The 18,081-nt window shown below is 35.6% G+C and overlaps 1 protein-coding gene across 5 annotated transcripts in view; it reads right to left on the bottom strand.

Moving 5' to 3' along the window:
* Positions 1-18,081, bottom strand: part of ADK (adenosine kinase) — a 566,593-nt gene that overhangs the window by 153,593 nt on the left and 394,919 nt on the right. For all 5 annotated transcript variants that reach the window (XM_045165559.1, XM_045165562.1, XM_045165561.1 and 2 more), the window contains one exon: positions 17,180-17,350. In XM_045165559.1, coding sequence (XP_045021494.1) covers positions 17,180-17,350 — 171 coding nt within the window. The remainder of the gene's footprint in view (positions 1-17,179; positions 17,351-18,081) is intronic.

Here is an 18,081-nt window from a genome sequence, read left to right as displayed (position 1 = left end):
TCAATATTTTTAATTGAGGTACCATAGAAATTTATCACTATGAATTTCTAAAAGTAAATCACACAAATCAAAATTACAATGAGATAATGAGATGCTACATTACACCAATAGGATGCTACTGCAAAAAAAAAAAAAAAAAAAAAAAAAGGAAAATAACAAGTGCTAGCAAGGTTGTAGAGAAACAATAACCCTTGTGCATTGCTGGTGGGTATGTAAAACAGTGTACCTGCTGGCAAAAACAATTTGGTGGTTCCTCAAAAAGTTAAAAGAATTATTAGCATATGACCTAGAAATTCCACTTCCACATATCCAAAAAACCTGAAAGCAAGGACTTGAACAGATTCTTGTATACCAGTGTTCACAGCAGTATTATTAACAAAAGTCAAAAGGTAAAAACAAACTGAATATCCATCAACAGATGAATAAACAGACAAAGGGGAAACTCTGATACAACACTGATGAACTTTGAAAATATTATGTTAAATGAAATAAGCTGGAGAGACAACTATGGTATGATCCCTCTTTTTGAGGTAACTAGAGTAGTCAAATTCATAGAGAAAGACAGTAGAAATGTGATAACCCAGCACTGGCAGAAAAGAGGAGTTAGCAGTTATTGTTTAATGAGTACAAAGCTACTGTACTGGAAAGATGAAAAAGTTCTGTGACTGCACAACACTGTCAGTGTACTTAAAATCAATGAATTATACACTCAAAAATAGAAAATTTGTTATGCACTTTTTACCATGATAGAAGAAAGGAAAAAAAGTCACATCAGTTAATACTTTATACTTTCTTTTTATCATATTAATGCAGCACTGGTATTCCTGTGAACACTTGTACTTTGTTTCAGAATGACCTCAACCAAATATTTTCAGATATCCCTTAGAGAAGAATATTCTTTTCCCATGGCATAACAAACAGAGAAAAGAAATAGTAGAGGTAAAAGAAGGGGGAAAATCTAGCTTATAAAGCATTATAGTCAAGCCTATTAACAATGAAAAAGACGATAGAAAGTTAGTGTTTGGGACTGTAATATTCTAGATTTCAGAACAAAGACCTGCTGATTTATAACAAAACTGGTCAGTGTTACTGAATATCAGAATGTTAGATTCATTAGAAAATGAATCCATGGTTTTTGAAAAAAACATTCTTAGGTTATAAGGAAAAATTTTAAAGATCATCTAGTATTTCTATATAAATCCCTCACTTTACCTATCAGGAGAGGAAAGGAACAGTGGTTGGCTAATAAACCAGCAAATTGACTAAATTTAAAATTTTTAATTGAAAAAATCTATAAACATTTTCTTAATATATAAAGATACATCATTTGTTAATATTTAAAGTAGGGTCAAGGATTTCAGTGTATATATGCTGACTGATACTCCAGAGTCTATCTTACAGAATCAGATCCACAATTCTTAGTTCATGAATTCCACTTTCAGTTTCTTTAAAGCAGAATCAAAACTTGAAGACTTCTATGAAACACCCCTGAGTGCAGATATTTATGGATTCTTCATCCTTTACTCTTTCAAACTTTGCGTGCTCACACCTAGATTCAAGAAGCTTTTTAAAAATTATTACTAATTTAGTTTTGGCGCCACAGGCTCTGTTTTGTGTGCAGGGTTTCTCTAGATCTGGTATGGGCTTCTCTTGTTTCAGAGCAAAGGTCAGAGGTATATGAGCTTCAGTAGTTGCAGCAAGGGAGCTCAGTAGCTGTGGCACATGGGCTTAGCTGCCCCGTGGCTTAGGGAATCTTCCTGGACCAGCAATCAAACGTTGGCAGGTGGATTAACTATTGGACCACCAGGGAAGTCCTCAGAACAATTTTTTAAAGCAATTTGTCTTTATTGAGTTTTATACCTGAACTTAATTCATTAAACTAATTCGCATTCAAAACATGAACTCCTTATTGCCAAATTCAGACTAAAATTGAAGAAAGTGGAGAAAACCACTAGGCCATTCAGGTATGACCTAAATCAAATCCCTTATGACTATACAGTGGAAGTGAGAAATAGATTTAAGGGACTAGATCTGATAGATAGAGTGCCTGATGAACTATGGACGGAGGTTCATGACACTGTATAGGAGACAGGAATCAAGACCATCCCCAAGGAAAAGAAATGCATAAAAGCAACATGGCTTTCTGAGGATGCCTTACAAATAGCTGTGAGAAGAAGAGAAGTGAAAAGCAAAGGAGAAAAGGAAAGATATACCCATTTGAATGTAGAGTTCCAAAGAATAGCAAGGAGAGATAAGAAAGCCCTCCTCAGCGATCAATGCAAAGAAATAGAGGAAAACAATAGAATAGGAAAGACTAGAGATCTCTTTAAGAAAATGAGAGATACCAAGGGAACATTCCATTCAAAGACGGGCTCAATATTTAATATTTAACTTATATGGAGAGTACATCACGAGAAATGTGGGGCTGGAGGAAGCACAGTGGCTGACTTTATTTTTTGGGCTCCAAAATCACTGCAGATGGTGATTGCAGCCAGGAAATTAAAAGACGTTTATTCCTTAGAAGGAAAGTTATGACCAACCTAGATAGCATATTCAAAAGCAGAGACACTACTTTGCAAACAAAGGTCCGTCTAGTCAAGGCTACGGTTTTTCCAGTAGTCACGTGTTCATGTGAGAGTTGGACTATAAAGAAAGCTGAGCACCGAAGAATTGATGCTTTTGAACTGTGGTGTTAGAGAAGACTCTTGAGAGTCCCTTGGACTGCAAGGATATCCAACCAGTCCATCCTGAAAGAGATCAGTCCTGGGTGTTCATTGGAAGGACTGATGCTGAGGCTGAAACTCCAATACTTTGGCCAGCTCATGGGAAGAGTTGACTCATTGGAAAAGACCCTGATGCTGGGAGGGATTGGGGGCAGGAGGGGAAGGGGACGACAGAGGATGAGATGGCTGGATGGCATCACCGAATCAATGGACATGAGTTTGAGTAGACTCTGAGAGTTGGTAATGGACAGGGAGGCCTGGCGTGCTGCAATTCATGAGGTCGCAAAGAGTCAGACATGACTGAGTGACTGAACTTAACTGTATTTTATAACTGCATAAAAATAAAATTATTCAAATGAGTCAATTGAATAATTGCAGTAAAAAGGCTTAGGAACAAATAAATTGACTCTCGATCAGAAAAAAAAAAATTTGTAGGAAAAAAAAGCTGGTCGATCAGAAAATAGTCTAATAGCTTAACATTTTTTCCTTATTCACTTGGCACTACTTATGATGTTTTAACAATGCAACGGAGGGTGCATGTTTTTCAAGAAAGTTAAGTGAAACTTGAGAGGCAGAATAGTAGTACTCCAAAGGACACCTTCAACAGTACATAACAAAACCTCAGTACAGGTGACCCTTGAACAAGACTGTCTGAACTGTGGAGGGTTCCATACAGGGGCAGATTCTTTTCAGTAGTAAATACTGGACCACTACCTGATCTGCCTTTGCTTGGAACCTTGGGTACAGTAGAACCATTAGGGTGGGGAGCGAACCATAAATTATAAGCGGAATTTTTATTGCCTTTGCAGTTGGCACCCCTAACCTTTGTTTTTCAGAGGTCAATGGTACTTACTATGAATCAAGCCAAAACTTTATGTGCATTAGAAAACCAGCCACAGTACTGATGTGCAAATTAAATGATGATTATTGTGGATGCCCAATGTAATTTTAAAGTATTATTTAATGATAAAGTATGATAATTTAAAATAATCTGTCAAAATTAAAAGTCAGGACTATCAAAATACTCCTCCTCTGACTTGATAACTGCCCTTGAAATACAAGGGATCTTTCATAGAAATAAAAGAAATTTGGTAGGTGGTGAACCAAACAAAAAATTGGCAATTCATTTTTTAGGGGAGATACCTCAATTTCCTTCACCTATTTCATGTCTTCATTTTAACACTGATTCTTTAGAGCTTTTTATTTGAATAACTCAAGGTTAATTTTCTCCATTTTTAAACTTATGTAAACAGAATCACACAGTACATATATTTTCAAAACAGCTTTTAAGATATAATTCAAATATAATTATCTGCACAAATTAAAGTATCTAATGTTTTGACACAAGCGTGAAGTCCTGAAACCACAACCACAATCAAGATAAGGAATAAATTCATCACGTCCATTTGTGATCACTGCCTCACAGCATAACTCCTTCCCAAGCAACCATGAATCTACAAATTTTGAATTTTCTAGAATTTAAATGGAATCATACAGAATGTAGTTTTTGTCTGGCAGCTCATCTTTCACTCAGCATAAATATTCAGATTGTGTTGGTGTATGTATATTCATCTGTTTTGGTGTATGTATAAATACATTTCTTTTATAGAGTAGTATTCTACTGCATAGATATATCACAATTTATCTAGTCACCAGTTAATGAACACTAAGTTGCTTCCAGACTGAATATAATAAAAATTCCTATAAGCATTTGTGTATGTGTCTGTATGCACATATATTTTCACTTCTCCTGGGTGAATACCAAGGAATAATACAGCTAGGTCAAATGGTGGGTATATATCTAACTTTGTAAGAAACCATTTTTTCAAAGGAGTTGTACAGCTTTACATTTTCATCAGCAGTATCTGACAGTTCAACTAGCTCGTGCAAATATTTGGCATGGTCAAACTTTTTAATGTTGAACACTTGAATAGCTACTGTATGCTGTATTCAGTTGTATTTTGTATGGCTTGAAGTTTACTTTTTTGGGTATGGATATTCAAGTGGTATAATATAATTTGTTAAAAAGACTATTCTCTACAGAATGGCTTCTGAAATTTTGAAAAAAAATCAATTGCTGGTCTAATGGATATATTTGCCTATCTTTATTCTATTTTAGCATTTTTATCAAGGAGTATTTATTTTGATACAGTTTCTTTTTAAATTATTTTTAATTGAAGGATAATTACTTTACAATATTGCTTTGCTTTCTGTCATACATCAATATGAATCAGCTATAGATATACATATGTTCCCTCCCTCTTGATGAAAGTGAAAGAGGAGAGTGAAAAAGCTAAAACTCAACATTCAAAAAACTAAGATCATGGCATCCAGTTCTATCACTTCATGGCAATAGATGGGGAAACAATAGAAACAGTGATAGACTTTATTCGCTTGGGTTCCAAAATCACTGCAGATGATGACTGAAATTAAAAGATGCTTGCTCCTTGGAAGAAAAGCTATGACCAACCTAGACAGCATATTAAAAAGCAGAGATATTACTTTGCCGATAAAGGTCCATCTAGTCAGAGCTATGGTTTTTCCAGTAGTCATGTATGGATGTGAGAGTTGGACGAAAAAGAAAGTTGAGTGCTGAGGGACTGATGCTTCTGAACTGTGGTGTTGGAGAAGATGCTTGAGAGTCCCTTGGACTGCAAGGAGATCAAACCAGTCCATCCTAAAGGAAATCAGTCCTGAATATTCATTGGAAGGACTAATGCTGAAGCTCAAACTCCAATACTTGGACTACCTGATGGGAAGAACTGACTTACAGGAAAAGACCCTGATGCTGGGAAGACTGAAGGCAGGAGGAGAAGCGGACGACAGAGGATGAGGTGGTTGGATGGCACCACCGACTCAATGGACATGAGTTTGAGCAAGCTCCAGGAGCTGGTGATGGACAGGGAAGCCTGGTGTGCTGCAGTCCATGGGGTCACAAAGACTCGGACATGACTGAACAACTGAATTGAACTGAACCTCCCTCTAGAATCTATCTCCCACCTCCCACCCAGCCCACCTTTCTAGATTGTCACAGAGCACCAGTTTGAGCTCCCAGAGTCATACAGCAAATTCCAACTGGCTAACTATATTACTGCGATTCATGGGGTTGGAAAGAGTTGGACACAACTGAGCGACTGAACTGAACTATATTACACATGGTAGTGTGTATGTTTTCATGCTACTCTCTCCATTTGTCATACCCTCTCCTTTCCCTTCTAGCGTCCAGAAGTCTGTTTTCTATGTCTGCAGCTCCACTGCTGCCCTGCAAATAGGTTTGTCAGTACCATCTTATGCATTCCAGATATATGCATTAATAAATGATATTTGTTTTTCTCCTCCTGACTTACTTTACTCTATATGATAGGCTCTAGGTTCATCCACCTCATTAGAACTGACTCAAATGTATATGAGTACCATCTTATGCATTCCAGATATATGCATTAATAAATGATATTTGTTTTTCTCTTTCTGACTTACTTTATATGATAGGCTCTAGGTTCATCCACCTCATTAGAACTGACTCAAATGCATATCAGTCCCATCTTATGCATTCCAGATATATGCATTAATAAACGATATTTGTTTTTCTCTTTCTGACTTACTTTACTCTATATGATAGGCTCTAGGTTCATCCACCTCATTAGAAGTGACTCAAATGCATTCTTTTCTATGGCTGGGTAATATTCCTATATATATATATATATATACACACACACATACACACATATATATAATATTCCTATATATATATATATACACCACAGTTTCCTTATCCATTCATTTGTTGATGGATATTTAGGTTGCTTCCGTGACCTAGCTATTGTAAACAGTACTGCAATGAACACTGAAATACATGTGTGCTTTTCCATTTATGATTTTCTCAGGGTATATGCCCATAGTGGGATTGTTAAATCATATGGTAGTTTTATTCCCAGTTTTTTAAAGAATCTCCATATTGTCCTCCATAGAGGCTGTGTCAATTACATTCCCACCAACAGTTTAAGAAGGTTCCCTTTTCTCCACATCCTCTCTAGCATTTACTGTCTGTAGATTTTTTAATAATGGAAATTCTGACTGATGTGAGGTGGTATCTAATTGTAGTTTTGATTTGCATTTCTCTTATCATAAGAAATGTTGAGCATCTTTTCATGTGTTTATTAGCCTTCTCTATGTCTCTGGAGAAATGTCTGTTTAAGTCTTCTGCTTACTTTTTGATTGAGTTGTCTGTTTTCTGGTATTGAGTTGTATGAGCTGCTTGTATATTTTGGGGATCTTTTCTCAGTTGTTTCATTTGCTATTATTTACTCCCATTCTGAGGGTTGTCTTTTCACCTTGTTTATAGCTTTCTTTGTTGTGCAAAACCTTTTAAATTTAATTAGGTCCCACTTGTTTATTTGTTTTTATTTCCATAATTCTAGGAGGTGGGTCACAGAGGATCCTGCTGCGATTTATGTCATAGTGTTCTGCCTATGTTTTCCTCTAAGAGTTTTATAGTTTCTGGTCTAAAACTTAAGTCTTTAATCCATTTTGAGTTTATTTTCGTGTACACTGTTAGGAAGTGTTCTAATTTCATTGTTGCACATATAGCTATCCAGATAAAAACCATGTGATAATCTTAACAGATGCAGAAAAAACTTTCAGCAAAATTCAGCACCTATTTATGATTAAAAACTCTTCAAAAATGGGCAGAGGGGGGCCTACTTCAACATAATAAAGGCAATGTATGATAAACCCACAGCAAACATTATTCTCAATGGTGAAACACTAAAAGCATTTCCTCTAAGATCAGGAACAAGACACTGATCCTGAACAGTGTCCACTCTTGCCACTATTATTCAACATAGTTTTGGAAGTTCTAGCCAAGGCAGTCAGAGAAGAAAAATAAATAAAAGGAACCCAGATTGGGAAAGAAGAAGTAAAACTCTGTTTGTAGATGACACAATATGACTATACATAGAAAAACCTAAAGATAATGTCAGAAAAGTCGTGGGATACAAAATCAATACACAGAAATCACTTGCATTCCTATAGACTAATAATAAAAAATCAGAAGGAGAAATTAAGGAATCAATTCCATTTACCACTGCAACAAAAAAGAATAAAATACCGAGGAATAAACCTGCCTAAAGAGACAAAAGAGCTGTATGCAGATAACTGTAAGACACTGATGAAAGAAACCAAAGATGATATAAACAAATGGAGAGATATCCATGTATCCACGTTCTTCCAATATTGATTGGAAGAATCAATATTATGAAAATGATAATACTACCAAAAGGAATATACAGATTAAATGCAATCCCTATTAAATTACCAATGGCATTTTTCACAGAATTAGAACAAAAAATTTCACAATTCATAAGGAAACACAAAAGACTCCAAATAGCCAAAGCAAGCTTGAGAAAGAACGGAGCTAGAGGAATCAACCTTCCTAACTTCAGACTATACTACAAAGCTACAGTCAAGACAGTATGGTACTGGAACAAAAACAGAAAGATCGGCCAAAAGAACAAGACTGAGAGCCCAGAGATAAACCCACACACCTATGGGCACCTTGTCTTTGACAAAGGAGGCAAGAATATACAATGGAGAGAAGATAATCTCTTCAATAAGGGGTGCTAGGAATCTGCCTATCTTTAGGCAAGTGACACATTGTATTGACAGCTTTCTAAGTCCTGACACCATGTAGCGCAGGTCCTCTGACTTTTTTTCAATCCTGTGTGACTATTCAGTCCAATGTTTTTCCACATTAATTTTAGAATAAGCTTGTTGACATCTACAAAACAAACAAAAAAACCTGTTGGGATTTTAAATTAAATTATGTTGAATCCATATACCAATTTGAGAACTGACATGTTTACAATTGACTCTTAAAATCCACAAACAGGCCTTCTCTCTCCACTTACTTAGCTCTTTAATTTTTCTGAACACTATTTTGTAGTAACTGGTACACAAGTGTTGTACATCTTTTAATTTATCCCAGAGTATGTTATACATCTTTTTGGTAATGAAAATAGTGATTAAAAATTTCTGAGTGTTTGCTGTTACTATATAAAAATACAAGTGCTATTTGTGTGTTTATCTTATATCCCACAACCTTGCTGAACTCATTTTTATTTCTAATATCTCTTTGTAGATTTAATAGGATTTCTATAAAGACAACCCTTATGTTTAATAATAGAGATAATTTTTCTTCATTCTTTCTAATCTGGATATTTTTCATATGTTATTAACATTGGCTAAAGCATATATGACAATGCTGAATAGAACTGGAGAGAGCAAACATCCTTGCTTTGTCCCTGATATTAGAGAAAAGTACTCAGTTTTTTCATAATTTAAGTATGATGTTAGCTGTATATTTTTTGTGAATGTTTCATATTGGGTTGAAGAAGGTCCCTTCTAAGTACTATGAGGGCTTTTTATCAGGGATGGATGTTGGATTTTGACATCTTCTTTCATGTATCTACTAAGATGGTAATGCTTTTTATTTTTACTAAGTTGAACTATATTGATCAGTAAATCAACTGAATATTCCTGGTCACAATGAAGTATCCTTTTTATGTATTATTAGACTGGGTTTTCTAAAATTGGGGTGGGGTGGCAATGTCAAAATCCAACATCCATTCTAGAAAAAAGCCCTCAGTATTCTGAATATGAATAGAAGGAAACTTCATACCAATACAGGGACCATATGCATTTTGGGATAATATTGTTATAAGGGACAAAAGAAGACACATTCTAGACTAATTTTGCCCCAGAGATGTTCTGAGTACTCTATCTGAAGCCCATGAATTATGATAAGGGTCTCAATTCTAGCTAGTACAATAAGGATGGTTACAGGCTCTCTGTGTGCTCTGAAGATTATGCCCGAGGATCTTCTCAAGTGTTGGTTTTTTCCCTCAGCCTTCATTAGTTTCCTCATAGCTGATCAGTACTCAGCTCAAAGACTTGGGTGGGACTCTGCAAGTCTCCTGTGTTCTTTGTCTATGTAGCTCTTTCCTTTCTGGTACTATGAATAGCAAACTAGCTGGCTAGCTGTTAGATTTCCCAAACTTGCAGCTCCATTTCCTCAACTGAAAGAGACTGTTGAATTCTACGTGGGTTCTCCTCTGCAATGAACTGGGAACCCTCTCCAAGTGGTAAGCTGGGTTAATCAAAGGGCACACATTCTATGAAAGAAAAAAATGGCACTAGGTAGAAAATAAGGGCCAAGTGTATTTAGTTTTGGCTAGGTATTGGCATTTTGAGAATTTATATTAAACACAGTAGATTTGGGGGAGAGGTTTGAGGGATAAAGAGGTGGGGGGAAGGACAGAGCAATCCTGAATGTATACACTGAGAAATATATTTCACACTTCATTGCAATTTATAAGTTAAATGTCCCCTTTTTTCCCTAGAGAACTGAAAATAGTTTATTATTACTAGAATATTTGAGGAAAACAAAGAAAGATGAGATCATAAATCTTACAATACCATATTTTTTATAATCAAATATGATATCATTTTTATTTATCCTTATTAAATTTCATCACTTAACTGGTATTTCTAATCTATTAAAATTGTCAGAAGTCTCATTTTGACATTTAATTTATTTGATAATTTATTAACATGTTCCATTATTTGCATTCTCTATATCTACATTATCCACAAGCACAAGTTTATCTGAATCATTTATAGTTTTACCTAGCAAAGCTCAGGTAAACACTGAAGCATATCAGTATTAATTTGTCAGAAGAATTTTTTGAGACTGGTTCAATAATTATCAAATATATCAAATTGCCCTATATCCAATATTCATTATTCTATAATCCATATTATGACAAATCATCTCAAATATACTATATATATATATCACTGCTTATTGGACTGTCATAACAAGTATTACATATCTACTGAAATGAATTCATATGAATAACAATCATATCAGAAAAGTTAAAGTCATCCTGACATGATTTGGAGTTCTGTTGTTGTGTTGTTCGGTTGTTGTGTTTGGCCCTTTGCAACCCCACGGACTATAGCCTGCCAGGCTCGGGATTTTCCAGGCAAGAATACTGGAGTGGGTTGCCATTTCCTTTTCCAGGGAATCTTCCCAACCCAGGAATCAAACCTGCATCTCCTGCATTGCAGGCAGATTCTTTACTACTGAGCAACCAGGGAAGCCCTTTTTGAGCCATGTAGTAGCTTGTAATTTGACTACTTCCTCTTCCAGGTAAGGAAAAATAATTTCCCTAATAAGCTATACTAAGTTCTAGTCAAACTTTAAAGTTTACTGATTTGTAGAATCAATTTTTAAAACTGTGATAAAATGTACATAAGGTAGTAAAATTTTACCATTTTAACAATTTTAAGTGTTAAATTAACTGACATTATATTCACAATGTTCTGCAATCATTTCCACTATCCATTTCCAGAAGTTTTTTTTTGTTTGTTTGTTTGTTTTGTTTTGTTTTGTTTTAATTTTATTTTATTTTTAAACTTTACATAACTGTATTAGTTTTGCCAAATATCAAAATGAATCCGCCACAGGTATACATGTATTCCCCATCCTGAACCCTCCTCCCTCCTCCCTCCCCATTCCATCCCTCTGGGTCGTCCCAGTGCACCAGCCCCAAGCATCCAGTATCGTGCATCGAACCTGGACTGGCGACTCGTTTCATACATGATATTTTACATGTTTCAATGCCATTCTCCCAAATCTTCCCACCCTCTCCCTCTCTCACAGAGTCCATAAGACTGTTCTATACATCAGTGTCTCTTTTGCTGTCTCGTACACAGGGTTATTGTTACCATCTTTCTAAATTCCATATATATGCATTAGTATACTGTATTGGTGTTTTTCTTTCTGGCTTACTTCACTCTGTATAATAGGCTCCAGTTTCATCCACCTCATTAGAACTGATTCAAATGTGTTCTTTTTAATGACTGAGTAATACCCCATTGTGTATATGTGCCACAGCTTTCTTATCCATTCATCTGCTGATGGACATCTAGGTTGCTTCCATGTCCTGGCTATTATAAACAGTGCTGCGATGAACATTGGGGTACACGTGTCTCTTTCCCTTCTGGTTTCCTCAGTGTGTATGCCCAGCAGTGGGATTGCTGGATCATAAGGCAGGTCTATTTACAGTTTTTTAAGGAATCTCCACACTATTCTCCATAGTGGCTGTACTAGTTTGCATTCCCACCAACAGTGTAAGAGGGTTCCCTTTTCTCCACACCCTCTCCAGCATTTATTACTTGTAGACTTTTGGATCGCAGCCATTCTGACTGGTGTGAAATGGTACCTCATAGTGGTTTTGATTTGCATTTCTCTGATAATGAGTGATGTTGAGCATCTTTTCATGTGTTTGTTAGCCATCTATATGTCTTCTTTGGAGAACTGTCTATTTAGTTCTTTGGCCCATTTTTTGATTGGGTCATTTATTTTTCTGGAGTTGAGCTGTAGGAGTTACTTGTATATTCTCGAGATTAGTTGTTTGTTGGTTGCTTCATTTGCTATTATCTTCTCCCATTCTGAAGGCTGTCTTTTCACCTTGCTAATAGTTTCCTTTGATGTGCAGAAGCTTTTAAGGTTAATTAGGTCCCATTTGTTTATTTTTGCTTTTATTTCCAATATTCTGGGAGGTGGGTCATAGAGGATCCTGCTGTGATGTATGTCAGAGAGTGTTTTGCCTATGTTCTCCTCTAGGAGTTTTATAGTTTCTGGTCTTACGTTTAGATCTTTAATCCATTTTGAGTTTATTTTTGTGTATGGTGTTAGAAAGTGTTCTAGTTTCATTCTTTTACAAGTGGTTGACCAGATTTCCCAGCACCACTTGTTAAAGAGATTGTCTTTAATCCATTGTATATTCTTGCCTCCTTTGTCAAAGATAAGAAGTTTTCTGTCATCCCAAACAGAAGCTTTGTACTCGTTAAATAATAACTCCTAATTCCCCTTTCCCCTCAGTGCCTGGTAACCACTGTTTTGCTGTCTCTCTCTGAGTTTTTCTATTTTAAATACTTAATTTCAGAGGAATTCTTATAGGAAAATCCAATACGTGTCTGCTTGTATAGGTAGGGCTAATTTCACTTAACCTAAGTGTCTTCAAGGTTCATTCAGATTTTATCATGTATCAGGTAAAAGATTTTATTTAATTTATTCTGTATTTTACCAGAATCCATTCCTTTTAAAGACTGAATAATATTCCACTATATTTAATATATCACATTTATCCATTCATCCATTGAAAAACATTTGCTTTGCTTCCAACTTGTGGCTACTGTGAACAATGCTGATAAACACTGGTGTAAAAGCATTTGAATCCCTGCTTTGAAGTTGTTGTTTTTTTTTTTAATACCTATAAGTGGAATTGTTGGATCATATGGTAATAGTAAAAACAAAGAATATGGCATCTGGTCCCATCACTTCATGGCAAATAGATAGGGAAACAATGCAAACAGTGACAGCCTACTTTTTTGGGCTCCAAAATCACTGTGGATGGTGACTGCAGTCATGTAATGAAAAGACATTTGCTCGCCAGAAGAAAAGCAATGACAAACCTAGACAGCATATTAAAAAGCAGAGACAGTGCTTTGCCTACTTTGCCTACAAAGGTCAATCTAGTCAAAGATATGGTTTTTTCAGTAGTCATGTATGGATGTGATAGCTGGACAATAAAAAAGGCTGAGTGCCGAAGAACTGATGCCTTTGAACTATGATGCTGGAGAAGATTTTTGAGAGTCCCCTGGACAGCAAGGAGATCAAACCAGTCAATCCTAAAGGAAATCAACCCTGAATATTCATTAGAAGGACTGATGCTGAAGCTGAAGCTCCAATACTTTGGCCACTTGATGCAAAGAGCCAAGTCATTGGAAAAGACCCTGATGCCGGAAAGATTGAAGGCAGGAGGAGGGGATGACAGAGGTTGAGATGGTTGGATGGCATCACCGACTCAATGGACATGAGTCTGAGTGAACTCCAGGAGCTGGTGAAGGACAGGGAAGCCTGGCATACTGTAGTCCATGAGGTCACAAAGAGTTGGACACGACTGAGTGACTGAACAACAACAACGGTAATAATTCCCTGTTTAACTTTTTGAGGAGCATCAAATTGCTTTTCACAGCAGCTGCATCATTTACATTCCCAGCAACCATGCACAAGGGTTTCCATTTCTCAACATTCTTGGCAATACTTGTTATTTTCCATTTTTTTTTTTTACAAAAGATATATTTTATTCAAGTTAAGATGTTTTAAAATTTTAAGATACACCATTATTTTATGAACCACTAGAAAAGGAAAATTTCTGTCAAACCAAAACACAATGCTTTATATATTTTCTCTTTTTATTTTGTCAGTCTTGGTAGAAGTTTATCAATTTTCAATTTTCCAAAGAATCAGCTTTTGTTTTATCGATTTTCTCTGTTGTTTTCTGTTTCCCTGATACAGGCTCTTACCTTTGTTATTTTTCTTCCTTCTGGTTTCTTCTGGTTTATTTTGTTCTTTTTTTCTCATGTTTCTTAACTTAGGAATTTAACTTATTGACTTGAGAGCTTTCCTCATTTCTTTTTTTTCTTTTTTTTTTAATTTTATTTTTAAACTTTACATAATTGTATTAGTTTTGCCAAATATCAAAATGAATCCACAACAGGTATACATGTGTTCCCCACCCTGAACCCTCCTCCCTCCTCCCTCCCCATTCCATCCCTCTGGGTCGTCCCAGTGCACCAGCCCCGAGCATCCAGTATCGTGCATCGAACCTGGACTGGCGACTCGTTTCATACATGATATTTTACATGTTTCAATGCCATTCTCCCAAATCTTCCCACCCTCTCCCTCTCTCACAGAGTCCATAAGACTGTTCTATACATCAGTGTCTCTTTTGCTGTCTCGTACACAGGGTTATTGTTACCATCTTTCTAAATTCCATATATATGCGTTAATATACTGTATTCGTGTTTTTCTTTCTGGCTTACTTCACTCTGTATAATAGGCTCCAGTTTCATCCATCTCATTAGAACTGATTCAAATGTATTCTTTTTAATGGCTGAGTAATACTCCATTGTGTGTATGTACCACAGCTTTCTTATCCATTCATCTGCTGATGGACATCTAGGTTGCTTCCATGTCCTGGCTATTATAAACAGTGCTGCGATGAACACAGGGGTACATGTGTCTCTTTCCCTTCTGGTTTCCTCAGTGTGTATGCCCAGCAGTGGGATTGCTGGATCATAAGGCAGTTCTATTTCTAGTTTTTTAAGGAATCTCCACACTGTTCTCCATAGTGGCTGTACTAGTTTGCATTCCCACCAACAGTGTAAGAGGGTTCCCTTTTCTCCACACCCTCTCCAGCATTTATTACTTGTAGACATTTGGATCGCAGCCATTCTGACTGGTGTGAAATGGTACCTCATAGTGGTTTTGATTTGCATTTCTCTGATAATGAGTGATGTTGAGCATCTTTTCATGTGTTTGTTAGCCATCTGTATGTCAATAGCCATCCAAAAGGGTGCCAAGTAGTATCTCATTTTGGTTTCATATGCATTTCTCTAATGATTAGTGATGGTGAGCATCTTTTCATGTGTGCTTATAGCCAGTCTGTATGTCTTCTATGAAGAAATGTTTAAGTCCTTTGATCATTTTTAAACTGGATTGTTTCCTGTGTCGAGATATATTTGAGTTGTTGAGATATACATGAATCCCTTATCAGATGTATTTATTTTCTTCCATCCATGGGTTGTCTTTCACTTTCTTGATAGTGTCCTTTGATGCAAAAAAGTTTTTAATTTTAATGAAGTCCAATTACTTTTTTTGTTGATTGCACTTTTGAAGTTTTTTTTAAACAATAAAGAACATTTTGATATTATCAGCATTTTCTGCAAAACTAATCATTCTTAGGCCTCTATTCTTTTCTATTCTCCTATGTCTCAGCCAAACTTTCAGCACTGCTCCTTCGTTCTATAAATGCTTTCCATCATTTTTACATATGTTTTACAAATGTGAGCTCTTATTAAACAGTTTTCTGTATGTTCTCCAAGCTTTTTATTTTTGTTAAGGCTCTTCTTCATTTTCCTTTTAATTAAGGTCATTTGAGATTTTAAAGTCATAACTGAATTTTTGCTGGTATTCAACCCTCTCAAGTTTTCTTTACTTTCCAAATCTCATTCTTTAGAATGACATTTATCTTTTTTAAAAGTTTTAAAGTTTGTCTTCTTAAAGTCTAAGTATTGCCATTCTACTGTTTCTGACTATAAAGGACTCTGGATTCAAGTATCAACTTCTCCCAAGCACTCTCAGACTACTATACTAATGACCAACTCGTTAACCTTATTTAAAGGGTCTAGAATAGCACTTTTCTTAAGAGCTTCCTGTACCTAGAAAATAACATTGACAATACGGAAAATCTGAAACACAGATTTCAGTCAAATGAGACCTCCAGCAGATACCTAGGAGATCAAGGTTTTTACCACTATTTCTTCCCATTAAGTCAGTTTGTTAGTCGTTAAGAATGTAGCATGTCCTTCAATTGGTTAAGGGCCCTTAGAAGATATTCACACCATATGATTTCCACACCAATAACCCACAAGTTACTTCCAGGTCAAATTTTATGTTATTCTAGGCAGACAATATAGTTATTTTATTCAGATATAAAATTGGTGAATATAATCAAACTAAGTTAGAATCATAGAATCTGAATCAGAATGGACTTCTGAGGTAATTCATACAACTTCACACATTCATAAAAGGAAGATATAGCAAAAGTCTCCTTTTTTTCTATTTCAAGGATTTTTATAGTCCACAAGTATTTATGGATGTTTATAGTCTACAGGTAAGACAGAAGGTATGAATATTAAATAAGAAAAAAATTTTGTTTTTCACTAAAGTTTGAATGAAAGAAATTATAATCTTGATATAAACACATTTAACTACAAATTACAATATACAACCATATAGTCATAATTTATTAAACTGACTCAAGACCTTGAAAATGTACTTAACTTCATAAAACATTTAAACTAGATATCACTTATCTTGAAATGAAAATTTCAAACAAAAACATTATTTGACAGGTCAGAAAACAGTTTATGTTAAGGGCTAAGGATTAGGGGAAGGCTTGACCGACAAAGATGATGAAAATGTTTTTTATCTTGCTTATGCTACAAGTCACATAACAGGTATACATTTGCAAAAACTCACAGAAATGTTATAGGAGCTCATAGGAGTGAATGTTACCAAGCGTAAATTATCAACCTGAATAACCAAATTTTTTAAAAGACTAATTGTTTATTATGTAAGGAATTAGTATATTCTAAAGGAAATATTGAAAATAATGAACTATAGTGGACCGAACTGAGGCCATTTTACTGTGTAATTCTCAAGTGTACTTATGCAGTTATTTAAGTTTTTATTTATGTATTTCTAAACACATACAAAAACAGAAACCAAAAGCAAGGCACTTTTATTTAAAAAAATTACTCACCATCTCGTTTCCAAAAAGTATGTCAACAAAAGGCATAACTTTCATCAATGATTCCTTGTAGAACTGACTAATAAATGGTGCAGACAGATTCAAAGTGAAAATTCTGTTGTTTTCAGAAGCATGGTGAGCCACTTTTAAAATCGACTCTGGAGAAACTGTGAGGAAAAAACCCTGGGTAAAGAAAAAAAGGAGAAATTAGAAATGCTATCTCCACAGAATCATTCTCAGTGAGAATACAAGAAGAAATCTATACAAAATACAGATGAATCACAAGCTGGAATCAAGTCTGCCAGGAGAAATACCAACAACCTCACATATGCAGATGATACCACTCTGATGGCAGAAAGTGAAGAGGAACTAAAGAGCCCCTTGATGAGGGTGAAAGAGGAGAGTGAAAAAGTTGGCTTAAAAGTCAACATTCAAAAAACTTAGATCATGGCATCTGGCCCCATCACTTCATAGCAAGTAACAGATTTTTTGTCCTGGGCTCCAAAATCACTGCGGACGGTGATTGCAGCCTTGAAATTAAAAGACGCTCCTTGGAAGGAAAGTTATGACAAACCTGGATAGCATATTAAAGACAAGAGACATCACTTTGTCAACAAAAGTCTGTATAGTTCAAGCTATGGTTTTTTCAGTAGTCATGAATAGATCTGAGAGTTGGACCATAGACAAGGCTGAGCGCCAAAGAATTGATGCTTTCAAATTGTGGTGCTGGAGAAGACTCGTGAGAGTGCCATAAAATGCAAGGAGATCAAATCAGTCAATCCTAAAGGTAATTAATCTTGAATATTCATTGGAAGGACTAATGTTGAAGCTGAAGCTTGAATACTTTGGCCACCTTACGTGAAGAGCTGATTCACTGGAAAAGACCCTGATGCTGGGAAAGATTGAAGGCAAAA

Source organism: Bubalus bubalis, chromosome 4, assembly GCF_019923935.1.
Source record: "Bubalus bubalis isolate 160015118507 breed Murrah chromosome 4, NDDB_SH_1, whole genome shotgun sequence".
Lineage (NCBI taxonomy): Eukaryota > Metazoa > Chordata > Mammalia > Artiodactyla > Bovidae > Bubalus > Bubalus bubalis.
This window is presented reverse-complemented; position numbering and strand designations above follow the sequence as displayed.